This window comes from Brassica napus, chromosome C1 (assembly GCF_020379485.1).
Source record: "Brassica napus cultivar Da-Ae chromosome C1, Da-Ae, whole genome shotgun sequence".
NCBI classification, from domain to species: Eukaryota; Viridiplantae; Streptophyta; class Magnoliopsida; order Brassicales; family Brassicaceae; genus Brassica; species Brassica napus.
The window spans coordinates 7,208,823-7,222,444 of record NC_063444.1 but is presented as its reverse complement, the minus strand read 5'-3'; the positions used below and the strand labels follow the sequence as shown (position 1 = coordinate 7,222,444).

Sequence of the window (13,622 nt, the reverse complement as noted above, 5' to 3'; positions counted from 1 at the left end):
TTAGGTGTAATCATATATAGTTAGTTAGTGTTTCAGTCGATGGAATAATAGACTTTTAGCCATGCATTTGTAATCATTTCGGTGAGCGGTAGGTCACCGCGATACAATGTGAATGAACTAAATCGTAGGTTTTCCTTTTGTTATCTTCGCAATTCTCTATGTCATGACAGAGATTACCACATTCAAAACAAACCTTAAAAATTTGACAGATAAATAGATGAAAAGAAAATTATCAAATATCTTTTAGTATTGAAAAAACTTGCTTGATATAATGGCCAATTAGCTATTTTGCATAATAATTTTGCAAACTTCTTATATATATCATTGTGATAAATGATGATAACAAGAAAATTTCCAAAGAAGATTATTAATCTATGAGCATACTAAGCATTAATTACATCAGTAACAAGTAACTTATTTGATTGCTTATGGGACCAAATTGAAAAGCTAAGACTATTTTTTTTATTCCCTTTCGTAACTCCTAAATTCCAAAAGCTCACATGTGAGGTGTGTGTTTGTGTCTGCATGAGCATATACATATATACTATACATTTATATGTGCGTACATTAAGTTAACAAGAAGAAAAGGGGATGTGATCATGAATCAACGACATAGGGCGGGGATGAAATTTAAGGGACCATAGGCGATTTATTAACAATTTTAACCAAAATATAATTTTTTATAAATTTGGAGTCCAAATTTTCTTTTTGGAAACCTATGTATATATATTTTTCTTCAAAACTTTTGGGACATTTGGCAAATATTTCATTTAGCATGGTCCATGATCGGCCTGCAACTACACAAAGGTATACTCTTGGTATGCAAATTTAAATTCCCAAGCAAATAATATTTTTTACTTCTTTTTTGTTATCCCTTTTTGACTTATATACTGACCATGATTATTCAAAGACCTCCTTGGCAGTCCGGTCTCCCCACAAATGTTTGTCCAGAGCGACTTGGATTTGATGTTTGACTTTAAATGCTCGGCAACTCAAATCGCAGGCTTTGAAAAGGACTTCACCTCCGAGAAAATCAGGAATGCCTTCTTCTCCTTACCAAACAATAAAACTTGTGGCCCTGATGGGTATTCTAAAGAGTTCTTTATCTACGCATTGTCTATCATCGGCCCTGAAGTAACTGAGGCGATTGGGGAGTTCTTTCATTCTGGGTGCCTTCTCAAACAATGGAATTCTGCTTCTTTGGTCCTTATCCCGAAGAAAACAAATGCTTCTCTTACCACAGACTTTCGACCGATCTCCTGCCTCAACACTGTGTATAAAGTTATCTCCAAGCTGCTTGCATCTAGGATAAAGGAGATCCTGCCGCTCATGATATCCAAGTCCCAATCAGCGTTTCTTCCGGTGCGATTATTAGCTGAGAACGTTCTATTGGCAACAGACCTTGTTAACGGCTATAATACCCAGGCTGCGACCCACAGCAGTAAGCTCAAGGTTGACCGACGGAAAGCCTTTGATACGGTTTGGTGGGACTTTATACTGGCTACACTTCGTGCTTTAGCCATACCTGAAAGCTTTATCAGCCTTATTACGGAGTGTCTCTCAACGGCTTCATTCTCTATATCAGTGAACGGCATATCAGGAGGTTTCTTCAAGAGCACAAAGGGGATACGGCAAGGCGATCCTCTATCGCCTTACCTCTTCGTCCTGGCAATGGAATGCCTCTCAAGACTGTTTCACGCCCGCTATGAATCTGGGACTATCCGATATCATCCTAACACCGAGCATTTAAAGTTATCTCATCTCATGTTTGCGGATGACGTCATGGTCTTCTTCGATGGAAGCAGCAGTAGCCTCCACGGGATCTCAGAGTGCCTTGATGACTTTGCGTCTTGGTCCGGTCTTCATATGAATACTTCCAAAACTGAGATCTTCACCATGGGATTGGACCAAATAGAATCCTCGGCCATCCAAAGCTATGGATTCTCTTTTGGTAAATTCCCCATAAGGTATCTTGGTCTTTCTCTCATGAGCCGTAAACTGAAAATCTCGGAATATGCCCCTCTTATGATGAAGATCACAGCTTGCTTCCGCTCCTGGTCAACGAAAATGCTTTCTTTCGCTGGTAGAATACAACTTCTCAAAACCGTCATCTTCGGCATTGTTAATTTCTGGATCTCGGCATTTATCTTACCCAAAGGTTGTATAAAGGATATTGAGTCCCTCAGTTCCCGTTTCCTTTGGTCAGGTAGTATTGACAAGAAAGGCATCGCTAAGGTAGCCTGGTCTACCTTTTGCTTGCCAAAAAATGAAGGAGGCCTTGGACTTAGAAGCTTCTTGGTGTGGAACCAGGTTCTATGCTTAAAGTTCATCTGGATCTTGCTTTCGAATTCCCAATCTCTTTGGGCGGATTGGCACAGAAGTGTCCATCTTCTCAATAAATGCTTCTGGACAATTGAACCTTCAAATGGCGTTTCTTGGGCCTGGAAGAGACTCCATAAGCTCAGACCTCTAGCCCTTCAGTTTTTCAGAACAGTTCTGGGAAACGGTCAACATACCAGCTTCTGGTTTGATATATGGACGCCGTTGGGACAGTTAATCGACTACATTGGTCCTCTTGGTCCACGAGCTTTAAGAATTATGAGAACCGCTATGGTTGCTGATGCAATAGTAGGCTCAAATTGGTCACTGCCTCATCCAAGATCAGCGCAAGAAGTGGAGCTTCATGCCCACCTCACTACTATCTCTCTTCCTTTAAATGTGGATATTGAGGATGACTTTGAATGGATTGCAGGAGACTCACCGTTGTGGACATTTAACTCTTCCACGACATGGGAAGTATTGAGGCCAAGACAACCGGTTAAAGATTGGGTTGATGTTGTCTGGTTCAAGGGGGTGGTACCGAAGCACGCCTTCACGATGTGGGTTGCCAACTATGACAGACTCCCAACGAGAGAAAGGCTTGCGGCTTGGGGAATGCCTGTCCCGATCACTTGTACTTTCTGCTCCAGAGATACTGAAACAAGAGATCATCTGCTGTTATCATGCGAGTATAGCATGGAGATGTGGAGAGAGGTGTTCTTCAGATGACCACCCTCTACATCGATCACCAACTGGGCGGAGCTGCTCTCCTGGATCCGAGACGCGAGGAACATGGACATGAAGCTGCTGCGGAAAATAGCTTCACAAGCATCAGTGTTTCACCTCTGGAAACAGAGGAACAATCTGCTTCATAACCAAATATCTATCCCTGCGGCTTCAGTGTTCTCTGAAATTGATAGGGAAGTAAGAAACATAATCTTCGCCAAGAGGGAGCGTAAACACTTCAGCTCTCTCATGTCTCTTTAGATGCGTTAATCTAGTTGTTGTTAGACTTATTATCCTTGATCCATCTTGTTTTTTCTTTCTTTTTGCCAAGATGGCTCAGAACTAAGGTTTCATTATAGATCTTTTTTTCATTAATATGAAATTTACAATTTAGCAAAAAAAGAATATAACGTGAATTTGGCCCATACCTCCATTATCAAATTGAATATCATTTGCTTAACTAGCTAGGCCCTCAGAAATTCCATTTAAAGCCTCTTTTGCACCAGCAATCACATACATCATCTCTCCATCTTGCATCTCACCTATTCACCACTTGCATTGTACACTTATGTTTCATGCATATGTGTATATCTATCGTGTGTCTTCCTTTCCATAGAATGATGGAAAACTGATTTTGAGAGAGAGAGAGAGAGAGAGAGGGTTTTTTTTGCTTTGAGATTCTTTTCTTAGTGTGCTTAGCAAGAGTGATTGACATCAGAATGAAAATCTCTAAATATATAGTGAATGTTTTGATTTCTATTTTCTCTTATATTTCTTTTGTTCTATCATTTGTCATCTGTTCATCTCTTGAAGTTACCATCGATGACCATCCACCAAGCAATCTCAAGAAGAAAGGGTCTCTGCTACAAGACTGAAAGAATATTCCTAGATATTCTCGGTTAGTTTGTATAGTCAAACGTTAGAATGATCTCTCCTGGATTGTAGGAAGATCTCATAACAACTCTGTACATATAACATCTTGTAGATCGTTCCGTTTTGATTAAGGAAATACAAAGTCTTTCATGGTATCAGAGCTATAGCTCTTATGATCCAATTTTTCTTCTTTTCTTTTCTCTTCGTTCTGTACCGTTTTCAAAATCAACCTTCATGGCTGTGGTGGAATGGGCGTTTGGAGTCACAAACATTAAGACGCACATTCCGTTTGTGCTTGACCTTGACGTCTTCAATTATGATACTTGGCATGAGTTATTCTTGACGCATTGTTTAGCCTTCGATGTCCTTGGACAAGTCGACGGTATGTCCAATCCTACTGGTGCTGATGATACACCATGGAAGAAGAAGGATGGACTGGTGAAGCTCTGGATCTACGGGACTCTAGCGCCACCGCTGTTCAAGACCTGTTTCAAAACAGGAGGTGCAGCATTGGATATTTGGCTTCGTATCGAAAACCAGTTTCGAAACAACAAAGAAGCCCGAGCTATTCAGCTCGATAACTATCTTTGCACAAAGGAGATCGGTGATATGTCGATACATGACTACTCCCTGAGTCTAAAAGCCATCGCTGACCTGTTCGAAAACGTTGAAGCGCCTGTCAGTGACAAGACTCTGGTGATGTATATGCTCAACGGTCTCAACGAGCGCTTTGATCACATCATTAACGTGATTAAACACCAGAAACCGTTCCCAACGTTTGACGAAGCTCGAAACATGTTGGAGATGGAGAAAACTCGCCTCAAGAAACTGCACAAGGGTACCGTTGTTCACTCAGACAATTCATCCTCCTCAACTGCGCTGGTTTCAACACATTCCGAAGGCAAACCAGGAAATCAGCAACTAACCAGTCTCGTAATAACAGAGGAAATAAACGAGGATGACGTGGACGTGGGCGCTACAACAACAACTACAACCGTCAGCCTTACAACAATTGGGGAATGCCTATGCCTTTCTGGCCTGGTCAATACAACTGGCAGAATGGATCTCAAGCGCCTTGGATGACCTATCCAACTCCAGCGTACAACCCACGTGCGATCACTCCCCAACATTCCAACAATCAGCAGGAGGCTCACTACGTCGATCACAGTCAGCCTACAACTGATTTTGCATCGGCCTTCAACACCATGACTCTCCAAGAGCCATCAAAAAACTGGTATATGGATTCCGGGACGTCATCACACCTTGCATCTAGCTCAGGTATGCTTCATTATGTTCTTAATTTGAACACCGGAAATGCAGTGGTTGTAGGTAACGGTTCCTCTATACCCATTAATCAAACTGGTAGCTCGTTTATACCTTGTCCAACACGACCTCTGAAACTTCAAAACGTTCTTGTTGCCCCCAAAATTGTCAAAAACCTTGTTTATGCTCGACATTTCACTACTGATAATTGTTGTACTGTTGAATTTGACCCTTTTGGCTTTTTTGTGAAGGACCTGCAAACCAAGAAAACAATACTCTGCAGTGATTCTTCAGGTGATCTTTACCATGTGCCACCTTCGCTCAAAACATCTCATCAACACTCTGTTTTCGTTGCTGAGACACCCTCTTTGTGGCACAAACGCCTTATCCACGCAAACAATGAGACTCTTCGGTCTGTTATTTCTTCAAATTCTCTAGTTTGTAATAAAGACAGTGTTGGACCTAATTTTGGGTAATACCTTAACGGGCCGCGATCAAAGACATGGGCCTTATGGAGCTAAAGCCCATAGCGAATAGTCGAGTTCGAAGAAGAGTCATCGAGGTCGTCGGAGATCGCGGAACAAGAGACGAAGATCTCGGAACCGTTATGAAACATCTCGAGGTCGACTTACTATAAAGGAAGAAGACGGGATATGAAGAAAGACACGTTGAAAACCCTAGAGAGAGCTACACACATACATCGACCTTATTTTCTCTTGTTCTTAGATCCTCTTCTTTATCGATCTCACCTGTGTAATTCGATCTAGTTCAACTTATTGTATTCAATCTTATTCATCAATAAAGTCCATTTTTGCCTACCGGAAATTGTTAACATCGTTGTGTTCTAAAGATATTGTTGCCTACATCTTTTGTCTTCCCTAAATCAAACTCCCGATCACTATCAAATACTTAGTGTATATTTTAGGTTCTACACACAGCTTACCTTTTTGTAATGCTTGTCAGTTGGGGAAACACTTAAAACAACCTTTCTTTACTTCGGGAAATAAAAGCTTGCATCCATTTGATCTAATTCATTCAGACTTATGGACATCTCCTATTCCTAGCCTAAGTGGCATCAAATACTATGTTCTTTTCCTTGATAATTTTTCTCACTATTTATGGGTTTATCCATTAAGAAACAAAAGTGATGTGTTTGCTAAATACATTCACTTTTCCTCTTTTGTCAAAACCCAGTTCAAAGCCAATACATGGAGTTTCAATGTGATAATGGTGGTGAATACAAGAACTCTAAATTTCTAGAGCATTTCGCTCAAAATGGTATCAATGTTCGTTTCTCATGTCCTTACACCTCTCAACAAAACGGCAAATCTGAGAGGATGATTAGGACTGTGAACAATGCCATTAGAACTCTCTTGTTCCAAGCGAAAATTCCCCCTTCATACTGGCCTGAAGCTCTTCACGCTGCTGTTCATGTCCTTAATATTCTTCCTTCTTCAGCCATTGTAGCTAAAACACCTCACTTCCTCATTTATGGCAAGCACCGTACGTACGATCATCTCCGTACATTTGGATGTCTTGCGTTTCCTAACATGAACCACTCTCCAGCTCATAAACTCTCTCCAAGATCAACACCATGTCTCTTTTTGGGTTACCCTGTTCACCACAGGGGATACCGCTGTTTAGACCTCAAAACAAATCGAATCATCATCTCTAGACATGTGATTTTCGATGAGTCAACTTTCCCCGCTGCCAAACCTGAACCGAAAACATCTTACAGCTTCTTGGATAGCTTTGAAACTCCCTCTGCCATGTTCAAGTCAATACTTGAGACTCCTCAGGTGCAACCTAAACCAACGAGCACTCCCACTGCTCCTCTTGTTCCTTCATCTCAAGAACCTACCTTAAACACCACGCAACCTCCTGCTCCATCCCGCTCCCGAATGACCACAAGAGGTCAGGCTGGGATTGTCAAACCCAAGAAAATATTCAACCTCCATGTCTCTTCTGTGTCTAGAATCCCATCAAACCACCAAAAAGCTCTAAGTGATCCGAACTGGAATCCTGGAATGACCAAAGAGTACGGTGCTCAAATTAAGAATAAGACTTGGAGTCTAGTACCCAGGCCTTATGGTGCTAATGTGATTAACTCTTTGTGGCTGTATAAGCATAAATATGATGCAGATGGAGTCTTAAAATGTCACAAAGCTGGTGTTGACTATGATGAAACATTTAGCCCAGTGGTGAAACCTGCTTCTATCCGGACAGTTCTTAATGTTGCTTTGAGTAGAGGATGGCAAATCAAGCAACTAGATGTCCAGAATGCATTCCTCCATGGTACCATATCAGAAACTATTTATATGCATCAACCCCCTGGTTTTGTTGATAGGAACCACCCAAAACATGTATGCAAATTGGAGAAAGCTCTCTATGGACTTAAACAAGCACCAAGAGCTTGGAATGCAAGAATCAGTCACTTTCTCCACTCGCTTGGGTTCAAATCCACCAAATCAGACAGCTCTCTGTTCGTGTACAAGAAAGGTTCTCAGATGGCCTATCTTATTCTATATGTAGACGACATTGTGCTCACTGGTTCCTCTCCGACCTTGCTCGCCACGATCATCAACAGTCTAAAGCAAGAGTTCCCAATGACGGATATGGGCCAGCTATCACACTTTCTTGGAGTTAAGGTTCAATACAACAAAGCCGGCTTACTTCTCTCTCAACAACAATATGCCTTGGAGATAATTGAGAGAGCGGGAATGAAAGAATGCAAACCAGTTAGTACACCAGTTGACGTTCAATCCAAGTTATCAGCAGAGGATGGTGTCAAACTCGGCAACCCGACTCATTACCGAAGCTTGGCTGGGGCTCTCCAATATTTAACCTTCACCAGACCTGATATAACGTATGCTGTGCAGCAAATCTGTATGTTCATGCACGACCCTCGTAGCTCTCACTTCAATGCCCTAAAGAGAATAATCCGATACGTTCAGGGCACAATATCTCACGGGGTACAGATTTACAAGTCCAAGCTAGACACATTGACAGCTTACTCCGACGCTGATTGGGCTGGGTGTCCAGACACTAGGAGGTCTACTTCTGGATACTGTGTATACCTTGGAGACAATCTGTTATCCTGGTCGTCAAAGAGACAACACACGATCTCACAGAGCAGTGCGGAGGCTGAATATCGTGGCGTAGCAAACACCATAGCTGAGACGTGCTGGCTAAGAAACCTACTGTTGGAGATGCACATCCCTATGAGCAAAGCCACTCTGATCTTTTGCGAAAATGTAAGCTCAGTGTATCTCTCAAGCAATCCAGTCAAACTTCAAAGAACGAAACATGTTGAGCTTGATCTCCATTTTGTACGAGAAAAAGTGGCCCTATGTGAAGTTAAAGTCCTTCATGTTCCTACAGAATACCAATACGCTGACATCTTCACCAAAGGACTACCCAGTTCACTCTTCAACTCATTTAGGACCAGCTTGAACGTTCGCAAATCCCACGTCCAAACTGAAGGAGGGTGAAAGAATATTCCTAGATATTCTCGGTTAGTTTGTATAGTCAAACGTTAGAGTAGATCTCTTCTAGATTGTAGGAAGATCTCATAACAACTCTGTACATATAACATCTTGTAGATCGTTCTGTTTTGATTAAGGAAATACAAAGTCTTTCAAAGACAATGTACTTCTTATTTTATTTAAGTAGTTATTGTTCCCTCATTTATGAAATCTTAGAACTGGTGTATTTAATACTAGAATTAATTTAGGATTTGAATGGCATGCAGTTGAGTCATCAAATGGTACACAGCATAAAGCTTCATGGCATTCTCTTATGGGTTTCAATGGGACTTCTTATGCCAATGGGAATTCTCTTCATTAGAATGGGCAATAAAGCTAATGAAAATGGAAGAAAAGTTAAAGTGTTCTTCTACCATCATGCCATTTTCCAGGTAATTTAATTATTAGTAGTCACCAGACAAATAATTATAATGATGTAAAATGTATATTGTTGATAATTTTGTATCATTCTTGAATTTGGGATATGAAAATTTTAATTCTAACTCATAATGACATCTCGCTTTAATTATTTCTCCACGACAAATATAATATCAAATATGCTATTTAAAGGGGGGGGGGGGGGGGGGGGATGATTAGATAAAGGAATATAAAAATTTTAAAATTAAAAATTCAAGAAGCACTCGTAGTAGTCTTAAATTTACTCAATTTCAACAGCTAGATATTACATGCACTGAAGTTACTTTCAAATAGGTAGCTTATGAAGGAATTTCTTCTTGAGTTTTTATAGCTATGATAATGATTTCTTGAATATTAAGGGAAAGAAGCTTAGGACACACTATGATTATACTCTTAGACACATACTCGAATCCATTAACACACACACAAAATACAGAAGATTTTCTCTTCATTTATTTATGAGACTGCATAATTATTTAATTTTCTTAAATAAATATGTGCAGATACTAGCAGTGGTTTTAGCAACAATAGGAGCTATTATGTCTTTAAGAACATTGGAGAACTCTTTTGACAACAACCATCAAAGGCTTGGCTCTTTATGCTACTATGTGGCTCCAATTCTTGACCGGCATCTTCAAGCCCTCTAGGTACATATACATTTTTTTTTATCTATGATATCCATAATCTATACCTCAGTCCTCACACTTCTCCCGATTTACTGGCTGCATTGTAGAGGGTGCAAAAGGAGGTTGAAATGGTTCTTGTTACATTGGATTCTTGGAACAATAGTGTCAATAGTTGGCATAAGGGCTTATAAAAAGAAGACATCATCAAGCAGAGACTCAAGTCTTTGGACAAATTGCACCCAAAAAAAAAAAAAAAGTCTTTGGACAATCTTGTTTACAGCTCTACTATCTTGTCTAATTCTATCTAATTCAAGACAAAAGGGAGCATTTTCAAAAGCAAAGAGTTTTTCTTGATGAACTTGATAATCATCATAACAATAACACAAATGGAAGGAGTGACATTCAAGTGGTAACAAGAAGTCACCATGAACAAAAGGTTTATGGTTCCTACCTTGTCGCAAAAGTAACGCACTTGTGAATCAGTTTAAATCGATTTGATTAGTATGAAAATCAGTTATATAAGGACTTGACTTGATCTTTTTGGATGTAGTAGTCAATATCACATATATTTTTCACACACTTTTTTTTATGATGTATGCTGTTGGATTTGCTTTGGTTTGTTATTGTAAATACATTTTTTTTCTTCGTATATTGCATTTGAATAGTATATTGTTTAACATGATAAAAAAAAAATGAGATAAGGTCATTTTAAAGTGAAAATGCGAGATCTATTTTTTTCTCTTAAAAGGGGTCAAAATTTGGTATTTAATATTTATCAAAGATTCAGCAGTAAGGTATATCAACGGAATAAAATAAAAACAAAATTAGTTAATCAATTCAATAGAAAAACATATAGTTAAAAAAAATAACTCAATAAAAAACATCATTTTACACTAGCTTTTCTTTGGGAGGTGACGTCAACAAGCTCTTCTAGCTGAGAGTGGCCCAACATGATTTATTCAAGCTCCGTTTTGGTGTCAATTAGGTGAAGCAGAGATGATTTGAGAATGAGGGAATAATAGGTTAAGTTTGGATGTAGATTAAACGAAAAAGTTTGAACTTGGGAATAAGGGCATGTAGTAAGACTATGTATAGGACTTGTTCTGTATTCATTAGTTGATTTTGAGTGTGGGGACAGTGAAAAGGGACAAGGTGGAGCTCAAAGCAATTAAAGAGGGAGCAGTTAGCTACGCTTCCTTGGAGAAGAGGCTCAGTTATATGAGAAGCTTGTAAGGGGAGAGCTTTCGGATGAAGAAGGGGAAGAGAAGTACTGTGTGGATTTCTTCAGGAAAGGAGTAGAACATGGAGAAGATTTTATAATTATGGACTGTTTCATCACCACCTGAAGATGTGAAAGCAGATGGTGAACAAGATGAGGGTTCGTTGTTTGGCACCAGATTTGCTGGACTTGGACGTGCGGTAGGGACAGCTGATATAATAAATCAACATGTGCGTATGGTCAGGTAAATACCATTGTTGTCTCTCCTTTTTCTCTATAAGCAGCACAAAGAGAAGAAAGCAAAGCAAGACCGCAATAACAAGGTAAGGGACAAAAAACTTGATTTTTTCATGTTTACACTTAGCCAAGCTTTCGGTTGTGGAGAGTTTTCTCAGGAGTCAAAAATCATTGCTCTGTTTCCAAGCAACTTGGAGTAAAGAAACATCATTCATTACACCAATTCTAAGTTTGCTTAAATAGTTTTACTAGTATGTTATTATGTAAAGATAAGTAATTTTTTTCCAGTATCTGTTAATAGAGAGGATTATGCGTATAAACATATATCTACCAGTGATGCTTTCAAAGGGATATATGTACTGTGTTGTTAAATTATGTCAATCAACGATTCAACACCAAGATACAGCACTCACATCGCAAAATGCAAGTCTATTAGTAGTTGGTTAAATAGATTCATCACACAATGTTTTCCAATGGACAGTTTGGCCGAGTGGTCTAAGGCGCCAGATTTAGGCTCTGGTCCGAAAGGGCGTGGGTTCAAATCCCACAGCTGTCATATTTTCATTTTTTTTTGTTTATTTACATATTTCAGAGTCAAATAATACCTAAACAATAAACAAACTTGTTCGGAAAAATCAAATAAGGCAGAACCATGTTTGTTATGGTATGGCGCGTAGTTGATCTTAAATATAGTTGTGACCAAATGTATGTCTCGGCGAGATTCAGACATACAGTACAACAATCAACTATGAAAGAATCTTCAAAGCGTATTTCAGAGTCAAATAATACCTAAACAATAAACAAACTTGTTCGGAAAAATCAAATAAGGCAGAACCATGTTTGTTATGGTATGGCGCGTAGTTGATCTTAAATATAGTTGTGACCAAATGTATGTCTCGGCGAGATTCAGACATACAGTACAACAATCAACTATGAAAGAATCTTCAAAGCGTAGCTTGTACAACAAAAACTCAGCTGCATAATCAAGAATTAAAAAAAAAAAACTCACGATAGGGGAAGATAATTTAAAGGAATAAACCAACAAACTCTCTAACGGCATCCGAGTTCTTCTCAGTTGCTTCTTTTTAATCAAATTACCATTCCACCTCGTTTGGAGTTTTTCTACACCAATCCGTTTTTTTTAACACCACATATATTAATCAGACGGATCCTCTAAGGAGGAGAGGGAGAGTTCATATTACATAGACTAGCTTTTGCTAACAAGTCAGCAAAAGCATTACATGCTCTTGAATGAATGAAAAGGAACCGGCGATAAAAGAAGAAGATAGATGCTCGATATCCCGTGTTACAAAAAAAAAAGAAGAAGCTCGATATCCCAATCCATTACATCGTTGAATAACCAACTCGACTTCGGTTATCTTCAACTTAACCAAACCCGAATTGGATCTCTCGTTTAACATCAACAAGAGCAATTATTCTAGAACGAAATGGTTGGAATTTTGATAAAGAATTTTCTTTAGGTCAATGTTTATTTCTTTATAATTTTTACTAAATTATAGAGTGTTCCACTTACCTACGTCCCCTTGCATTATAAAATGACCAGGCATGTCCAGTCTCCCGAGGAAGACTTTGGTCCAGTGAACACAAATATGGACCAACGGTAGTTGATATATAAACAGAGAATTGGAAATCAAAGAAAAAAGTAATATTGGAAATCCTTTTCCACTAAGAAATGGATCTTTGGGATCATGTTATGAAACTTTTTCATTCTAAAAGTTCCCGGCAAATTCCTATGAATTGTAAAAGGTAGTGGTTAGATTATGTATTTCCTTCTTAAGTTTATATAAAATTATTATTTATATAATCCCTATTTTCTGACTAATTTATTGTTTATGAACGATCTTATCGCAAGTCACCCATTTCTACTAACCAACGAGGAAGAAGCAATAGAACATTTTCTTCCTTCCCGTTTATATTATATTCCCCAGTTGGTTACTCATCTACCGCTTTTAAACTCTTAACTAGACCCTGATCCGCGCACCAGCGCAGATTTGAATTTTCGGTTTTTGATTATTTATTTAACTAAATAATGTATTTGTAATATTTGATGTATTATATTCACCAAATAAATAATTTTTTTAGCATCTTAAACCATCTATTTACGATGAATATTTGATATCATATAAAAAATTGAACAAATAGACGTAATTAGAAAATTGTAGACGATATATAAAAACAATAGTTATTAATGTAAAATATGAAGAAATATTATATTATGACTTAGTATGACATAAAAGATTATAAATTAGTTATACATGTTTAAAGAAAATAAAATGATTTTTAAACTTGTATGAAAAATTTAACATATAAAAAAGGCGATGAATTAGTCATCAAATTGTAAATAATTTCATAATTTTATTAATAATAAATTATTTATAGTCTTTGTTTTTCGTCAAA

General features: G+C 38.4%; 1 protein-coding gene, 1 long non-coding RNA gene and 1 other non-coding gene across 3 annotated transcripts; all 3 read left to right on the top strand.

The window, feature by feature from the left end:
• The first annotated feature begins 4,152 nt into the window (after window positions 1-4,152).
• On the top strand, window positions 4,153-5,001 carry LOC125579763. Its single transcript, XM_048743604.1, has one exon. The coding sequence runs from the start codon at window positions 4,153-4,155 to the stop codon at window positions 4,999-5,001; it is 849 nt and encodes a 282-aa protein (XP_048599561.1).
• A 4,301-nt stretch (window positions 5,002-9,302) lies between these two features.
• LOC106372981 lies at window positions 9,303-11,718 on the top strand. The gene is made up of 2 exons (XR_007318377.1): window positions 9,303-9,769; window positions 9,856-11,718. It is a non-coding gene; the product is annotated as an uncharacterized LOC106372981 (long non-coding RNA).
• TRNAL-UAG lies at window positions 11,681-11,760 on the top strand. Its single transcript has one exon. It is a non-coding gene; the product is annotated as a tRNA-Leu (tRNA).
• The last annotated feature ends 1,862 nt before the right edge of the window (window positions 11,761-13,622 follow it).

Bases quoted from the DNA above. Each gene is read 5' to 3' on its own strand.
- LOC125579763 (XM_048743604.1), top strand. From the start codon at position 4,153: ATGGCTGTGGTGGAATGGGCGTTTGGAGTCACAAACATTAAGACGCAC.